General features: G+C 35.5%; 1 protein-coding gene across 2 annotated transcripts in view; it reads right to left on the minus strand.

Annotated features, from left to right (window-relative positions):
* Positions 1 to 19,704, minus strand: part of LOC140520805 (disintegrin and metalloproteinase domain-containing protein 2-like) — a 151,294-nt gene that overhangs the window by 12,091 nt on the left and 119,499 nt on the right. The window contains exons 13-18 of one of the 2 annotated variants that reach the window (XM_072635114.1): positions 18,610 to 18,696; positions 18,289 to 18,487; positions 18,012 to 18,117; positions 14,863 to 15,046; positions 5,385 to 5,462; positions 5,070 to 5,184 (exon numbers count right to left, since the gene is read on the minus strand). In XM_072635114.1, the coding sequence (XP_072491215.1) occupies positions 5,070 to 5,184; positions 5,385 to 5,462; positions 14,863 to 15,046; positions 18,012 to 18,117; positions 18,289 to 18,487; positions 18,610 to 18,696 (769 nt within the window). Of the gene's footprint in view, positions 1 to 5,069; positions 5,185 to 5,384; positions 5,463 to 12,543; positions 12,690 to 14,862; positions 15,047 to 18,011; positions 18,118 to 18,288; positions 18,488 to 18,609; positions 18,697 to 19,704 lie in introns of those variants that run through there. The other variant, XM_072635115.1, reaches the window with a different exon arrangement.

Raw genomic sequence — 19,704 nt, forward strand, 5'->3', positions numbered from 1 at the left:
TATAAAATTAATTTTTGGTAGTTTGATAGTTTGTATAGCACTAAATAAGTAAATTAATTTAGGTAGAATTGTCATTTTCAGTATATTGGCTTGGCCTACCCATGAGCAGAAAATAATTTATCCAATTATTTAGATATGACTATTCATGTGAAAAGTGCCTTGTAATTGCATTCATACAATTCCTGAGGTTTTTTTGCAGGTAGACTCCCAAGTATTTTATATTGTCTCCAGTTATTTTAAATAGAATTTCTCTTTCTAACTCTTCCTGCTGTACTTTGTTGGTAATATGCAAAAATGCTGATGATTTGTGTGGATTTATTTTATATCCTGTAACTTTGCTGAAGTGGTTATTTCCACTAGTTTTTCAGTTGATCTTCTAGGGTTCTCTAAGTATACCACTGTATCATTTGCAAAGAATGAGTGTTTTATTTCCTCATTGCCTGTTCTAATTCTTTCAACCTCTTTTTCTTCTCTAATTGTTATAGTTAGCATTTTAGTACAATATTGAATAATACTGGTGATAATGGGCATCCTTGCTTCACCCTTGATATTATTGGGAAGACTTCTAGTTTATCCATGTTACAGATAATGTTTGTTTGGTTTTTACTTCATCTAAAAACTGACCATACCATCATATCTTTTGATCATTTGTCAAATGGGGGATGGCTCTTATTTTTATAAATTTGACTCAGTTTTCTATATGTTTGAGAAATGAGGCCATTATCAGAGAAACTTCAAAATTTTTTCACAGTTACTATTGCTAACTATGTTTTCCTCCATCCTATTCCACCCTATCCCCATTTATTCTCTTCTCTCTTTCTTTTCACCCTGTCCCTCCTCAAAAGTGTTTTCCCTTTGACTACCCCCTCCCCAGTCTGCCCTCCCTTCTATCACCCCCCCTACTTCTTTTGTCCCCTTCTCCTCCAACTTTCCTGTAGAGTAAGATATATTTCTATACCCAATTGAGTGTGTATGTTGTTCCCTCATTGAGCCAATTCTGGTAAGAGTAAGGTTCACTCACTCTCCCTTATTTCCCCCCACTCTTTCCCTTCATGTAAACACCTTTTCTTGCCTCTTTTATGTAAGATAATTTACCCCATTCTACCTTTCCCTTTCTCTTTTTCCCAGTACATTTCTCTCTCATCCCTTAATTTTACTTTTTAGATAGCATCCCTTCATATTCAACTTAAATGTGTGTCCTCTGTCTATATATACTCCTTTAAGTACCCTAATAATGAGAAAGATCTTAAAAGTTACAAATATCATCTTCCCATGTAGGAATGTCAACAGTTTAATCTTATTAAGTCCCTTATGATTTCCTGTTTACCATTTTATGCTTCTCTTGATTCCTGTATTTGAAAGTCAAATTTTACATTCAGCTCCAGTCTTTTCATCAAGAATGCTTGAAAATTCTCTATCTCATTGAATATCCATTTTGTCCTCTGAAGCCATTATATTCAGTTTTGCTGGGTGGGTGATTCTTGTGTGTAATCCTAGTTTGCCCTTTGTAATATCATATTCCAAATCCTCCAATCCCTTAATGTAGAAGCTGCTAAAACTTGTGTTATATTGATTGTGTTTTCACTATACTTGAATTGTTTCTTTCTAGCTGCTTGCAATATTTTTCCTTGACCAGGGAACTCTGTAATTTGGCTATAATATTTGTGATAGTTTTCATTTTCAGATCTCTTTCAGGAGGTGATTGGTGGATTCTTTTCAATTTCTATTTACCCTCTGGTTCTAGAACATTAGGATATAAAATAAATCCACACAAATCATCAGCATTTTTGCATATTACCAACAAAGTACAGCAGGAAGAGTTAGAAAGAGAAATTCTATTTAAAATAACTGGAGACAATATAAAATACTTGGGAGTCTACCTGCAAGAAAAACTCAGGAATTGTATGAATGCAATTACAAGGCACTTTTCACATGAATAAGTCATATCTAAATAATTGGATAAATTATTTTCTGCTCATGGGTAGGCCAAGCCAATATACTGAAAATGACAATTCTACCTAAATTAATTTACTTATTTAGTGCTATACAAACTATCAAACTACCAAAAATTAATTTTATAGAGTTAGAAAAATAACAAAATAAATAATAGCAATAGCAAAAGTAATAAAATAGGAAAGATTTAAAACATTTTATAGAGTTAGAAAAAAAAACCATAGAAGAAAAGGTCAAGAATATCAAAGAAATCAAAGAAAAAAAATGTGAAGAAAAGTGGCCTAGCAGTACCAGATCCCAAGCTGTAATATAAAGTGGTAATCTTCAAAAGAATCTGGTACTAGTTAAGAAATAGAGTGGTAGACCAGTGGAATAGGTTAGGTACACAGTACACAGCAGTAAATGACTATCAAAATCTAGTGTTTACTAAACCCAAAGACCTCAAGGAGCTTTTGGAACAATGATTCACTATTTGACAAAAATTACTGGGAAAACTGGAAAGCTATTTGGCAGAAACTAGGTATAAACCAACATGTCACACCCATATACCAAGATAAGGTCAAAATGTACATGATTTACATATAAAGGGTGATAACATAAGCAAATTAGAGGAGTATGGAATGTTTTACCTGTCAGATTTATGAAATTTTATGACAAACACAATTTATGACAAAGAAGAGATAGAGGGCATTACAGAATGTAAAATAGATCATTTTGTTTACATTAAATTTAAAAGATTTTGCACATAAATGCTGCCAAGATTAGAAGAAAAACAGGAAGGGGAAGGGTAAATTTTCACAAGAAGTTTCTCTTATAAAAGTCTCATTCCTCAAATATATAGAGAATTGAATTAAATTTATAAGACTATGAGTCATTCCCCCAACTGACAAATTGTCAAAGGATATGTACAGGTAGACATCAGAATTAAAAATCAAAGCTATCTGAAGTCATATAAAAATACTCTAAATCACTGCTGATTAGAGAAATTAAATTAAAATAACTCTAAAGTACCACCACAAGCCTTTCAGATTGGCTAATATGACAGAAAAGGTAAACGACAAATGTTGGAGAGGATGTGGGAAAAGTGGGATATCTATAGTCTTTGGAAGTTGTGAACTGATCCAACCATTCTAGAGAGCATTTTGGAACTATGTGCAAAGGGCTACATAAAAGTATGCATATGCTTTGACCCAGCAATATCACTACTAGGTCTATACTCCAAAATGATCAAAGAAAAAGGAAAGGGATTTATATGTACAAAAATATAACAGTTCTTGTTGTGGTGGCAAAGTATTGGAAATTGAGAGGATGCACATCAATTTCAAAATGGCCAAACAAGCTGTGGTATGTGATTTTGTGGAATGATATTTTGCTATGAGAAATGACAAGTTTGAGAAAAACCTGGGAAAACATATGAACAGATACAAAGTGAAGTGAGCAGAATCAGAAGAGTATTGTACACAGTAACCGCAATATTATATAATGATCAACTGTGAATGACAAAGCTATTCTCAGCAATACATTGATCCAAGACAATTCTGAAGGACTTATAAGAGAAAATGGTATCCACCTCCAGAGAAAGAAAGTATGGAGATCAAAAATACTTTTTGTCTTACTTTCTCTATTTTACTTTTTGGTTCTGGTCTGCATATTCTTTTGCAACACAACTAATGTGGAAATATGTTTTACATGACTGCAGGTGTTTAATCTACATCAAATTGCTTGGCTTCTCAGTTGGGAGAAAGAGGAGAGAAGGAGGAAGAGAATTTGGAATTCAAAATCTTTTTTTTTTAAATGAATGTTTAAAACATCTTTATCAGTAGTTGGGAAAATAAAATAAGAGAGAAAAAAGACCAGCAAATAGTATATAGTAATACACAAAAAAATAACATCTTGAAGCCAGAATCAATGTCAAGACCAGGTTACAATGTAACAAAAAGTGGACTTCCATTCTCAGTGTACTTTATCCATGACATTTTTTTAATACCATCAAAAATGGCAAATTTAGATCAAATAAGTGTGGTACTTTTGCTGCCTCTATGTCTTAAGATCCCAGGACAGAATGGTTGACAAATAGATGATCCTCAAGAAAAGGAACATATAAAATTTTTCAAATACAAATTTTTTTAATTTATTTATTTTTAGTTTTCAATATTCATTTCCACAAGATTTTGAGTTCCAAATTTTTTCCCCATCTCTCCCCTCCCCCACCCCAAAACACCATGCATTCTGATTACCCCTTCTCCCAGTCTGTCCTCCCTTCTATAACACCCCTCCTCTTCCCTTATCCCCATCTTCTTTCTTTTCCTGTAGAGCAAGATAAATTTCTACACCTCATTACCATATTTCTTATTTCCCAGTTGCATACAAAAACAATTCTCAACATTAGTTCCTAAAACTTTGAGTTACATCTTCTCTCCCTTCCTCTCTTCCCACCCATCCCCACTGAGAAGGCAAGCAATTCACTATAGGCTATATATGTGTAGTTTTGCTAAAGATTTCCATAAGTCATGTTGTGAAAGACTAACTATATTTCCCTTCATCCTATCCTGCCCCCTTTCTATTCTATTCTGTCTTTAGACCTTGTCCCTCCCCTAAAGGGTTTACTTCCAATTACTCCCTCCTCCCATTTGCCCTCTCTTCTATCATCCCCCCACCCCACTTATCTGCTTCTCTCCTACTTTCCTGTAGTGTAAGATAGATTTTCACATCACATTCAGTGTGCATGTTGTTCCCTCCTTAAGCCAAATGTGATGAGAGTAACCTTCCCTTTTTTCCTCTCACCTCCTCCCTTTTCCCCTCCATTGAAAAAGTTTTTTCTTGTCTCTTTTATGAGAGATAATTTGCCCCATTCCATAAAATACAAATTTTTAGAAATACAAATTAAAGCAATTCTTAAATTCAACTTTATACCCATTAAATTGGTAAAAGCAAAATTTACTACTAAAATGTCTTTGGTTTAAAAAAATGCAATGTACTATTACACTCTTAATAGAGTTGTGAATGGGTTCAAACTTTTTGGAAGATAATATCAAATTACATACTAGGGGTTACTAGTCAATAAGTAGTTTAAAAATTCTGCTTTGGTGGCAAAAAAATCTATTTTTAACACTCACCAGATTTTGAACGGATTCCACTGTCGATACTTCCTCCTATTCCAGTGGTTGGAATGGTGCAGTTTGGAGGGAGCCACCCATCTTCACAGTGACAGTGTTTTAGATTATTGCAAACCTGAAGCCAAGTGGAAATATGACAGCAAAGCTGAGATTTTCAGAAAGAGGCTATACTCTATTATCTACCTTTTTATAAGGGAAACATTTAGGAACATGGAACATCCTCATTAATAACACTATTATGATAATAAGATGTGCTGAATCCAATTCTCATACATGCATAATTTACAAAAATACCTCCAAGCCACTTCCACTTACCCCACGCCCCATGCATTTCTTAATATGACAGTCAAATCCCAGGTCAGCAAGATCCACACAATGCCGCTTCAAACAAACCTGAAAATTAAATGATGTGAGAGATAAATTGAAAGTAATTCTCCAAAAGAAGCCTTTACAATTCAAAGATTATTTGGATATTTAAATGCTTAAGTGATTGGAATAAATCAGAAAGGGTGGGAAAGTAGCATAAGAACTTCAAAATAATCAAGTGGAGAAGGTACCATTATTGATGGTATAGAAGGCCAGCCTCTTCTGAGACTGAGGTTCCTAGTTGATAATTATTGTAAAGGAAGTAACATTCTAATAACAATAATTATATTAGCCATTATCTTATATATCATTTTAAGGCTTGCAAAGTGCTTTATAAACATGAGTGAAGATTACAAATATGATTGGTTCTCACAATAACCTTGTGAGATAGGCATTATCATTATCATCCTCATTTTATAGATGAGGAAGTTGAGTCAGGCAAAGGTGAAATGATTTGCCCAGAGTCATACAGCCAGCCTGAGCTAGTTAGGCCAGATTTGTATTCACATCTTCCTGACTCCACTCTCTCCACTGCACCACCAGCTGCCTTGTTCTTTTGCTTTGTTTACATCTTTTTCAACTCTTCTAGTTCAATTGTACATATACCTTCACTGAACCCTACCATCCCTTCCTTAATCTATCATCTTATATCTCACCTCACTTTCTCATACAAATTCCTTGAAAAAGCTGTCTACACTCAGTGCTTTCTCCAAAGTTAACAATGATTTCTTCTAAGCCAAATCTGAACATCTTTTCTCAGACCTCATCCTTCTCAGTCAGCTGTATTAGACACTGCAGATAATCCTTTCCTCTTGGATACTCTCTCCCTCTCTGAGTTCCCTGCACTACTCTCCTTCGGGTGGCATGGACTACTCTCTCTTTGATTGTTTCTTATGTTTCTATTTTTTTTTTCTATCTCCTTCACTGGTCTGATCATCCATATGATGACCCTTTACTATGAGTGTTCCTTAAGGCCATGTGCAAGGCTCTCTTCCCTTCTTTCTTTCTATTTACTTTCTTGGTAACCATTTAAGCTCCCAAGGATTTAACTATTATACCTATACAAATGATTTCCAGATCCAAATATTCAGCTCCAGCCTCTCCTCCTGAGCTTCAGTCCTAGATTGCCAGCTGCCTGTTGGACATTTCAAGTTAGATTTTCTGAAGACATTTTAAACTTCACTGAACTCAACATCTTTCCCCTTAAACCTTCCTCTGTCTCAGATTTTTCTCTTTCTGTTGAATGTACCACTACCCTTCCTTTCTCCCAGCTTCATAACCTTGGTATTATCCTAGGTTCCTTACATTCCCTCACTCCACATATACAATCAGTTGAGTATAAATCACAACAACATCCAGCCCTGTGTGCGTGTGTGTGTGTGTGTGTGTGTGTGTGTGCGCGCGTACTTTCCCATATCCTGTCTGGGTTATTGCAACAATCTCCTAATTGCCGTCTCTGCCTAAGGTTTTCCCAACTCCAGTCTCTTTTATACACTGCTGCTGAAGGAATTTTCCTTAAACATAGATTGGGTTATGTGACTCTTATAATCAATCCCAGTGGCTTTCTATTGCCTCTAGAATAAAATATAAACTCCTCTTATGTTTTGGCCCAATAAAACCTGACCTGAACCTATCTTTACAGGCTCACTGGACATTACTCTCCCTCCCTCATTCTGTGATCCAGCTAAATGGATCTTCTCTCTGTTCCTCACACATGTCACTCCATCCTCTATCTCTCTGCCTTTGCACTGGCTGTCCCCCCATTCCTGGAATGCATTTCCTAACATTATCTCTGTCTCTCAGAATTCTTCTTTTCCTTTAAGATGTAGGGCAAGGATCATTTTCTTTATGAAACTTTTCCTTTTTATCTTTAACTGCTCACTCTCCTTTTGTCCAACAGATCTAATTTGCTACCAAATCTTACCATTAGTGGCTTTACAACATCTCTCATATATGTTTCCTTCTCTCCATTCAAACAGCCACCTCCCCTCATCACCTCTTACCTTGACAATTGAAATGCCTTTTACTGGTCTCCCTGCACTGTCTCTCCTAAATCCAATTCATCCTCCACTCATTTGCCACTGAAATTTTTCTAAAGAATAGATTTGATCCTATCATCCCCTTGCTCAGTGAGCTCCAGTGGCTCCCTATTACTTCTAGTATCAAATATAAACAACTGTTTGTCATTTAAACCTCTTTATAATCTTGCCTCTATCTTGCCTTTCGAGCCATCTTGTATTTTAAACCTCTCTGTGTATTTTACAATCCAGTAACAATGGCCTTCTTGTACACATGATATTCCATCCCCTGTGTCTATACCTTCAATTTGACTATCCTCCATACCTTGAGTGCTCTGTCTCATTGCTTCTAACACTGTTCCTTCAAGATTAAGACCTTCAAGTTTATTATAAAGAAATAAGCATCAAAACTATTTGTTACTGGTTTAAAAATTGAAGTATAGGTCAATAGATGAAATTAGATAAGGAAGAAGCAGAAATAATTGCACTCAATAACCTAGCATTCATTGAACATGAGAATGTAAGTTGCTTATGGAAGAATCCCCTATTTGACAACTATGGGAACATTGGAAAGCAGTCTGGCAGAAATTAGTTTTAAACTAACATTCTATATCATGTACAACAACAAACTCCACATGAATAAGTGATCTGAATAGGAAAGGTCACACCATTAAAAGTTGTTTGTTTGTTTTCCTTTGAAAAGAATCACATCAGGTATCTTTCATAGTTATTGCTAGAGCAGTAGTTCTTAATAACAACAACAAAGGAATAGAAGCAATTATGAAAGATAAAATGGATAATTTTAATGGATAATAATTAATAATTTTATATGAAATTTAATCTCCTACACAATCAAAAAACAATGTACTTAAGAAAAGTAAGGATGCTATCATGGCAGGAGGTATCTTTGTATGCAGTATCTCTTCTAATAGTCTGATATTAAGACATAAAGAGAGCTAAAACAAATACATAAAACCAAGAGCTATTTTCCATTGTATATATAATTAAAGGTTATGAACAAATAGTTCTCAAAATAAGATTTGTAAACTATTAACAAGTGTATAAAAAATAAAATCACAAATAATAAAAGAAATGCAAATCAAGCTATCTCTGAGGTTTCACTTCATACCTAGTAAATTGACTAAAATGAGAATAGTCAATGTTGGAAGGACTGTTGCATGTTAATATACCACTGCTGGAGATATAAATCAGTTCAAATACTCTAGAAACTAATTTGAAATTATGCCAAGAAAATGACTAAAATATCTCTACTCTTTGATTCAGGGATCCCACTGCTATGCATATGTCCCAAGGAGGTCAAAGATGGCAATGTTGGGGAGGACATGGTCCCCTACATGCTAAAATATTTAGAGAAATGCTTTTTGTGGTTGCTAAGACCTGAAAACAATGTGCTCATCAGTTGGGGAATGACTACATAAATTGTGGGACATAAATATAATGTAACATTACTGCTCTATAAAAATCTATGAATATCAAGAATTCGATAAAGCACAGAAAGACATATTAACTGATGCAAATGAAATAATCGCAACTAGCAAAACAATAATGATAACAACCATAACTAACATTTGTGTAGCACCGTAAGGCTTGGAATAGATTTTATAAATATCTCATTTTATTCTTATAACAATTCTGGGAGGTTGATGTTATTATTATTCCCATTGTATAAATGAGGAAACTGAGGGTGAGAAGGCTAAATGACTTGTTCAAGGTCACACAGCTAGTATGTGTTCAAGGCTGGATTTAAATTTGAGTCTTCTCAACTCAAATTTATGAGTCAGGAATTTATGACTCAACTTTCTGCACTGTTGCTGCAAAGTAATATCCACAATTACTAACTGAGATGTGCAGTCAGAAGGCTGTACAAAGAGGGAAGCAGTTTGGGATACAGCTAACACGTGAACTTCATTCTCATCTGAAATGGTCGAAGAAGGGAAGAATACATGCACATACATACAGTTGGGTAGAGAACTACATTTCACTCAGCAGGGAAATTTGAGGGAGGGAGGGAGGGAATTGGAGGAAGAATATGGAGAAATTAGTCCTAAGCAATGCAAATGGAACAAACATAAAAAGTGAAATTGAATGCTATGTGAGGCTAGTAATTATGCTCATACCCAAAGGGAAAAAAAAATCTATCTTTTTTCCCTTCTTTATAGAAGTGGAGGACTATGGATATGAAAAACTATTTATACTGTCAGACTCAGTTTATATGTTTGTCAGTTTTACTGGGGGTTTTTTTTATTCTTTGTTACAAAGGATGGCTCAAGGGGCAGGGGATGGAGAGGGGCATAATCTGGAAATGAAGATATTTTTTAAAAGATATTAATAAATATTTCAGAGAAGAGTTAAATACTTTTGTCCAATACTCTAAGAACAAAAGCAGAAATGTTTAAGCTCAGAATAAGCTAAGGCCAGCAAGGACTGGTAAAGACATACAATAGGTGCTTTTTATGAATTAGTGCTGTTGCTTGGTAGATAATAGCAAATGATGATGGAGAGGTGATAGAAAAGGGGGAAAATCTTTAAACTAAAATAGAAACAATAAAAATGGCTAATGGTGAGGATCTAAAATCCAGGATGAGTAGGGAGATAATAATTATGATTAGCTAACCTTAATGAATTAAATTCAAAGGCCCAGATAAATTTCATCCCAACTCCCAGAAGAATTGATTTATGTGATTGCTGAGCCACTGTCAATGATCTTTGAAGTAGCATGAAGAATGAGAGCAGTGCTACAGGATGGAAGAAAGTTGGATATTTGTCCCAATTTCCAAAAAGGAGTACGACAGTGGAATCTGAAGACTATATGCCATGAATCTGGACTTTTACTGGAAAAATTCTAGAGATGGCTAATGATCATCTAGCAAAGGAAGCAACTAGAATAAAAATTAAGCATATACATATCATGCTTATAAAATGTATAGACAGCACAAAGCTAGGTAAGGTATTTAATGATATGTACCCAAAACCAAGGAAATCTAGACAGCTAATTTGATCTTGACCATAGTGTCCAGAATAAATGACTTTCTGTACCCTGCCCTTATTAAATGATATCTGTATGCTACATATTGAGAAAAAGTCATTGGTAAACTAAAAAACAAACAGAACAGAGTGACCAGAATGATCAAAGGCCTCAAGCAGATGTTATATAGGGTTGGTAAAAGAATTGGGGATGTTTAAGCTGGAAGAGTGAAGACTTAGGGGGACATCACAAAATTGAAGAATCTAAGAGCTGAAAATGACCTCAGAGTCAAGAATGAAGAAGAAGGAAGAACTGATTTTTTTTTTTAAGTTGGTGTCATAGATGAAGAACATTCAAAGAAAAATGCAAAGAGAAATGAAGGAATCTATAAATACATTCATACTGGGGGATCCACTGAAAAGACGAACACTTCCCCTTTAGAAGTCTCAACTGTGCTGAGGCTTCATTTAAAAAAACAAAACAAAATAAAGAGAGGCTGAAAAGTCTATTAAGTGGACAGAAAATTATCCTACAGCTTGAATGGAATGGTAAAGGGTTTGTTAATAAGATCATGGATATGGAGAGGGAAGGAAATTTGGGGAGTGTCTATTCCAAACATCTCTATTTTAAGATGAGAAGTTTGGGGTTCGGAGTGAGAGTGTAGCAAGGTATGCAGGTAGAGAATAGCAGAGCACTGACTTAGCCCAAGTCAAATCTTCTGCTGGGAAATCCAGTGCTTCTTTCTCCACACTGATCTCCCTCATTTATTAATATTTCGGGAGGAAGTGTGGGACTGTAAAGATGTATTAACATTAATTATGTTAATGTCTGGGGGTGGGGCTTTCAAAAGGAGATATGAAAAGTAAAGGGAATGAGGAAGTCTAACGATACCAGTTGGCTCTGGACAAGGCTTGTCTTTTGGATCTCACACTTTGGTGAATGTTTTTGGACCAAACATTGCCTTGGTAGGGTAGGAAACTTTAAAGGCCTCTCTCTTCATGTGTCACAGCAGGGCAGGGAGAAGAGGGAGTGGTTCTTTGCACTAAATGTTTCTTAGGGAAAGGAGGCCTTTCAGGAGCACCTATTATTAGAGAGGGTATCTGTTTCACCTGATCATGTGCCAGCCCTGGAGAGGAAGATTCTAGATTCTAGATCTTGTGGTCCAGCAAGATTAAAGGATCACAGAATCAAGGATCTTGAACTTCTAGGTACCTTGTCTAAGAATGAGGCCCAAGTTCACATGGATGGTAAACTGTAAGAAGCAGAATTTGAATCCATAACCCCTGACTTTGAAGCCAGTGCTCTTCACTCTATCACTCTTCCTTCTGATGACCTCAGTTGCCTCAAGAAGATGGAAGGAGGGAAAGGCAGAGCCTGGATTCCTAACTGTATCACTTCCACATGCTATCTTTTCCACAAATTAATATTTTAAGGAATGGAGCTCCTCCAAAGAATGTCAAATAGAAGGAGAAGGGAGAAGTACAGGTCAAAAATCATATATTTAGCTGGGTTAAGAATTTTTGTTTTGTAAAAGCCTCACCATATATGTGAGTCATAGAAGGCATAAAGAAATAACTCAAGAAAGAAGACAGATTATATCCTAGAGTATCCCAGTAAGAGAAAATTCTGCTGGTTCTTTCTATTCTGCCTTCAAATTTACCGATGTATCTCCTATCCTTAAAAAAAAAAAAAACCCTTCCTTGGACCTCAATCTTTTTTTCTTCAGCCAAACTACTAGAAAAAAGTGCTGATCATACTCACTGTATCCACTTCCTTTTTGCTAACTCACCTCTCATCCCTTTGCAATTTGGCTTCCAATCTCATCACTCAATTAAAAGTGCTTGCTTTTTAAGGGTACCAAAAATTTCTTAAATACTAATTCTAACGGCCTTTTCTCAGTCCTTATCTTTATTGCCTCCACATTGAACACTGTTGACTACCATCTCCTTCTGGATACTCTTTTTCTGGAATTTTGTGTCATAGGTTTCCTAGTTCTCTGACTACCTGCGTGATCATGCCACAATATCCTTTGTGGACCATCATTCGTATCACCCTACCTACTTGCAGGTGTGCCAGAAGAATCTCTCCTGGGGCCTCTTCTCTCTCTACAATTTGTGAACAGGTCAGCTCAAATGAGTTTAACTATCCTTTCTCTGCAGATGACTCTGAGATCTAAAAATTCAGTCCTTTATTCCTCTGCGCTCCAGTCTCAAATCCTCAGCTGGCTGTCGGGCATTTCAAGCTGGATGTCTGAAAAGAATCTCAAAGTCAACCTCTAAGCACGGTGCTTTACATGTAGTAAGCACTTGACAGAGGTTTTTTCATTAAATCATGTATTCACTTATGCCCAAGTCAGAATTAATTATTTTCTCCTCCAATCAATCAACAGGCATTTATGAAGCTCTTACTATAAGCCAGGCATTGTGCTAAGTCCTGGGGATACCAAGAAAGGCAAAAAATTCCTTCTCTCAAGAACCTAATAGTTTAATTGGGGCAATAATATGCCAACAACTATGTATAAACAAGCTATCGAAAGAACAAACAGGAGATACCCAACAGAGGGAAAGCACTCGCATTAAGAGAATCGGGAAACACCTCTTGTAGAAGATGGGAATTAAGCTGGGGCATGAAAGAAGAGCGGAAGTCAGGAGACAGGAATGAGGAGGGAGAGCATTCCAGGCATAGCAAAGCTGAAATGAAGTAAAAATGCCTACAGTCAGGAGATGCAGTATTTAGTGCAAGACACAGCTAGGAGCCCAATGTCACTGGAGCACAGAGTAAGTGGGGGGTAAGAGAACTTTAAGGTATAACGAGATTCGAAAGGTAGGAAGGAGTCATTATAAGGGGCTTTGAAAATCAAGTGGAAATGGATTTTCTAGGTTATGATCCCAAATTCAGTCCTTTTCTGACCTTCTGACATGCTCTTTAAAGAAATTCTTTTATGTATTTCTGTAAAAAATGTAAATTTTAACTCCAAAGTTCACAAACTTCTGAGGAGTCTTTGCCTCAAAGCCACTATACTTTGCTTTGAGACTTGTTTGTGTAGAGAAAGGATTAGGAATGTAAGATTTGGAGTGTTTCTTGAAATGGGCTACTACCATTTTGTAGTATAGATTTGTCCAATAAAATCTAAGCAGACTATAAAAAGACTGTAGGAATAAAGTAGACATAATTGCTTCTAGAGCTGAATAAATTGGGATCTTGCTTAGCCAGGAAAATGCCACACCCAGAGTAGAAAAGATTAGGAAAATAAAAGGGCAATGGTCCTGATGAGAGCTTGCTTGCTGATGTCATTGGCCCTGATTGCTGTAACAGTCTCAGATATTACTATTTTGTTTTATGATTGTTCCCTTTCTTGAAGAAATCACTGACTGAACTAGTAGGACACTTGCTAATACTGCTACAGGAAAGAAAATAATTAGCTAGTTACATATTTTCTATAGAGGTTGTTTGCTTATGATCATCTTTTGAGCCCAATTCAATGTATTTGATTGAATATATCTATTTTAGCTGAGCACTAAGCTGATGTTAGAAATTATCATTACTATGGTAAGAATGCTGATGAATTCTTTGTCTATTGACAAAGCATGCTGTCAGTAAGTGGTTTATTTATTAAGTGTTTATGAAAGACATGATGAAGGCATAATAATGAATGTGAGCGGTACATTTGATGAATCAATTGGCCCTTTGTGGCAACAGGAAGGACAATTATGAAAAGATTACCTGGGGTTCTCTAAATGCCTTTTTGTTTCTTTGTCTTAGAAGTGGTCATAGGTCTATCTACCATACTTCTTAGATAATAGAAAGACATATTGCATGGAATGGCAGCTCTGAACCCAAGCTTTACCTAGTATCAAAATATGATTAAAGGAAATTAGGACCAAAAGAATTATGTAAGTCTAAGGACATCTTCAGTTATCTAGATAGCTGGAAAGTAGACCTAAGTCAAGAGATGGCTAGGGATGCATATGGCCAAGGATTAGCATGTGTCAAGGTCAGGGAGCCCACCTCCAGAAAGTATTTATGAGTTAAATCAGAGGTCACTTTATGGGATGGATACATCTATCTCTCTGTTAGAAAAGATATATGCTAGAGAGACTGTTCCTCCCCCTAAAGGCTTTCTTTTTTTTTTTTATTTCCATCTCTCATTTAAAGCTGCTAATTCCACTACCTCCAGGTTGCAATGAAAACAGAAAGACTGTCTGCTCACCTCCAATCCATAATGACGTCATCTCAATCTAGATTAACTGTTATGTCTTCTACCTATGTACCCCCAAAATATTCTAGATCTTATATCATTTTTTAAGGATCTGAGAAAGTTTACAGAATTTAAGTTTGAAGTTTAAGATAACAGAAAAAATCATTTCCAGTTGTTTTGAAGGTCAGACTCACATTTTAAGATATAAAAATAAATTGTTCTTACCTTTTTATAACCACAAACGATTCCATCGTGTACCCACATGGGGTCCTTTGAATCATCTTTTGTTGGGAAGTCTAAGGTGATACACAGATGTTCTTTTGAATTAACATAAATGACAGTTGCTTGTGTATTAAAAAATGGTCTTGGATTTGTATATTTACATATTAATTTAGCACAGAGGAGGTTCCTATAAATGTGTCAAGAGAAGGAAATTATTATTATCCATTTAGCATTTGATCACAATATTCTAGCTTTATGACAACTAAAATACTTTTTAAAATTCTGATCTAAAAAAAAGAATTCTTTAAAAAGAGTAAATCAATTATATTGCCAATATTAAACAATGAAAGGGCCTGCCAAAGTAAAAGAATGAATTATATAAAAGTCTCTAAAGTCTGTATTAGGCTTCCCTAACTCCTTTAGGAGGAAGCTAGGTCATATAGTGGATAGAGCAGTGGTCTTGGAGTAAGAAGATCTGAGTTAAAATTCAGCCTCAGAAATGTCCTAGTTTTGTGATCTTGAGCAAGTCACTTAACCTCTGTCTCCACTGGAGAAGAAAACGGCAAGCCACTCCAGCCTCTTTACCAAAAAACCCCATGAACAGTACGGTCCACAGGGTCACAAAGAGTTTGACATAACTGAAGACTGAACAAAAACTCCTATACTGTCCTGATTTTGCTTTTATCTTTCTGTCTGGCTTAGCTCCTACTTCTTATATTCCTTATAAGGGATGGGGGTGGGAAATCATGTGGTCTTCTAGGTCCTTGGGACCTTTTGACTGAGTCCATATGAGGCGTCAAGACCACAGGTTCTCCACTCCTGACCACAACCATTGTTCCAACAGTTTTATTTTCCCCTCCAGACTCTAACCTAACAATCTCCACCTCCACTACATACAGACACACACACACACTCACACACACATACACACACATACACACCACATTCACAGTAAATAAACTAGACTATTACTTAAGACAGAATAGTTGGGTCAATTTAGTATATCTTTCTCAATTTCCATCTTTCTACCATTGAAGTGTACATCATTATCTTTCTCCTCTCTAGTCACAGAGGAAGAGGTAATATTAGTTCCTCTTGGCTTCATCCCCTTCTACCTCCTTTAGAATCTTGTTCCAATAATCATTTCTCCTCCATCATTTATCTTCACTGATTCATAGAACTTCAGAGTTGGAGGGTCTTAGTGGTCCTATAACCCAGCCAGTGCCTGAAAAAGAATTCCCTCCACAACATACCTGACAAGTAGTTATCCAATGTTTGTTTAGGATATCAAATGAGACATTTACAGCATCTCATCAATCTATTCATCTCCAGTGACTTCCTCCTGACTATAAACACATTTGGGTTTCTCCCATCCAAGAATTATATTAACCCTTCTACCCTATCTAAATACTATCCCATCTCCTTCCTCCCCTTCATAACCAAACTCTTGAATAATCTATCTCCATCCAATGCCTCCACTCTTGCTAGCTAATCTTTTTTCAACCTTTGGTGACCTCTTAATTACTAAATAAAATATTTTGCTTCAGCCTTCAACCTTCTTGACCTCTCTGCAATATGTACTTTTGGTTTCTCCTTCCTTCTGGATACTTTTCCTGCTTTCCCCCTTCCTACATCTACATCAAAGATCAGTGGAATAGGCTAGATATACAAGACTCAGTAGTAAATGGCCTGTATATGAAGTGTTTGATAAACCTGAAGACCCCTTCTTTGGGGACAAGAATTCACTATTTGACAAAAACTGCTGGGAAAACTGGAAAACAGGATGGCAGAAACTAGGTGTAGACCAACATCTTATACCGTATACCAAGATAAGATCAAAATGGTACATGATTTAGATATAAAATACCATAAACAAATTAAGAGAGCGAGGAATAGTTTACCTTTCAAATCTATGGAGAAGGGAAGAATTTATGCACAAACAAGAGAGAGAGAACATTACTAGATGTAGAATGAACAATTTTTATTATATCAAATTTAAAAGATTTTGTACAAACAAAACCAATGCAAACAAGAAAAAAGAAAAGAAAAAGCTTGAAAATAATTTTTACAACAAATATTTCTGATAAAAGCCTCATTTCTTAAATATATAGAGAACTGAGTCAAATTTGTAAGAATACAAGTAATTCCCTAATTGTTAAATGATCAAAGGATATGGAACAGTTTTCAGACAAAGAATTCAAAGCTATCTATAGTCATATGAATAGATGTTCTCAATCATTACTGATTACAGAAATGAAAATTAGAACAACTTTGAGGTGCCACTTTACCTATTAGATTGGTTAATATGACAGACAAGCAAAATGTTAAATATTGGAAGAGATATGGGAAAATTGGCACACTGATGCACTGTTTGTGGAGTTGCAAACTGATCAAACCATTCTGCACAACAATTTGGAACTATCCCCAAAGGGCTATAAAATTGTGTATACCCTTTGGTCCAAGAATACTGCTCTTAGGTTCATATCCCAAAGAGATAAAAAAAGACAGGGGGAGGGAAAGACCTATTTGTATTAATATATTTATAGCAGCTTTTTGTAGTTGCAAAGAATTGGAAATTGAGGGGATGCCCATCAATTGAGGAATGTCTAAACAAGTATATGATACATGATTGTAATGGAATATTATTTTGCTATAAGAAATGATGAGCAGGATGATTTAAAAAAAAAACCTGGAAAGACCTTTGTTAACTGACACTAAGTTAAATGAAAGGAACCAGGAGAACATTGTACACTGTAACAGTAATACTTTACAATGATTAACTATGAATGACTTAGCTATTCTTAGCAGAAGAATGATCCAAGATAATTCCAAAGGACTTATGTTGAAAAATGCTATCCATTTCCAGAGAAAGAACTGATGGAATTAGAATGCATATCTAAGAATACTATTTTTCCCTTTCTGTATTTTTTTCATCATTTTGTTTTCCTTTGGGTCTGTGTCTTCTTTCACTACATGACTAATACGGTTATATGTTTTTCTTGATTGAACATGTCTAACTGATATAAATTGCTTTCTGTCTCAGGGAGAGGGTAAGTGATGGAAGGAGAGATATTTTGGAAATAAATTTTTTACATGATTGTTAAAAATTGGCTTTGCATGTAACTGGGGGGAGAAATTAAAAAAGAACATACCTCCATCGGCACTGTTTGAATCCCTCTGGAATACGACCACAGTGTCCTGACCGATCTCCCTTACTATTAAGTTCTTCAAAACATTCAGGAGCACCAAGAGATGAATCTAAAAAATGACAGGCAAGTTAGTTATATCATTAATGTAAAAATATAATTAACAGATATTTTTAAAACAGAATTCAAAATGTATCTTTTTTACAAACATTAAGATTTCAATTTATCCATTTCTCAAAGCTTTGTAAGGCTACAGGACAACACGGATAATTATCATAATTACCTTGACCAAATATTTCTCTACACTGAGCATTTGGATCTGGGCACTTTCCTTTGTAGCAGAAAGCTGTTCTGGAACGGCAAAAATGTCCATCTTGAACATGTAAGTCAGGCATACAGAATTCAGAGGATCCATTACAATATTCAGGGAGATCACAGTCCAAATCAGCACGTTCTCTACATTGCGTACCTCTTTCACGAAACTTACAAAGTCAGGGGTAAGGGAAAGCAGGGAGGGGTACAGAATAAAATGGAATATGAATTCAAAAGTATTAGGATATCATGGATAGCAGGTACTTATCAACTGAAATAATGCAGGTCTTACCCGACAGTTTTGACAGCACTCTCCATGCGCACACACTGCTCCACGTCTCAGTCTACAATTTGCAATATCACAACATGTAGTACAACTCTGAAAATAAATAAAATATTATAAAGTTTTGACCAATCTAATTTTGGTTTAAAATATGTTTTAATGTTGATGAAAACTTTTTAAAAACTATATACAAAAGATAATCTTAATATCACAGGACAAACATAATGTAAGCATTTATTTTATCCATAATGAATTGACTCATGTTTTTAATAAATCATGCAATTCAAAAACAATTGAAATGAGAGTTTTCTCTTTATTTAAGACAAAATTTCTCTAAAATCTTCTGATAGAAAAATATACTCTGTGGCTCTTGAGGATCATTCAAGGCCCTAGAGATTATTTCAAACCTACTTAAAGTGACTTCTCCAAAAGAATAGAGGTGAAAAGAGAGAAGGGGAACAGATACACATGCATTCATAATAATGACACATGCCCTTGCGCTTTACATAAAACACTGTGTATATTTCACTCGTGGTTTTTATGTGGATCCATATTTTTAATTCAAGATATAAAATAATTAGAAGAAAATCCTTTAGTATTTTTCTGGGCACTTATTATATAAATCAATATACACTCCAGGAGGATAGTGGGCTTCCTTCATTTTAATTTATATGCTCCTGAATCAGAAGACACTATTACTCTAAACAATGGTAGACATCACAACTCCAGGTTCTGTTTTCTTCAGTGTTGTTCCTCATCTATGTCTGGAATCATTTGCTCATATACCAGTATTCTAAATGATGGAAGTTTGAAAATAGCAGACAATACACACTTTAAAAAAGCACATAGATACAAAAGACTCCAGGGAGTACAACTCCCATTCTGGGATTCTCTGAAATCTGGGAATATCTAGCAACATTTCAGGGAACTATTGAAAAAATTGGAAAAGACCCAGTAATTTACCAGCAAACAAATATAAACGTTGGATGAGAATAGGCAGAAATGCAGAGGTACTAATTTTTAAACGTAGCAAGGGTAAAGTAAGAAGCTCACAGGTATTGTGAATCCTAGTTCTGGCTCTACTTTTCATTAGCTGGGTTATCT

The sequence above is a fragment of the Notamacropus eugenii genome, chromosome 1 (assembly GCF_028372415.1).
Source record: "Notamacropus eugenii isolate mMacEug1 chromosome 1, mMacEug1.pri_v2, whole genome shotgun sequence".
NCBI classification, from domain to species: Eukaryota; Metazoa; Chordata; class Mammalia; order Diprotodontia; family Macropodidae; genus Notamacropus; species Notamacropus eugenii.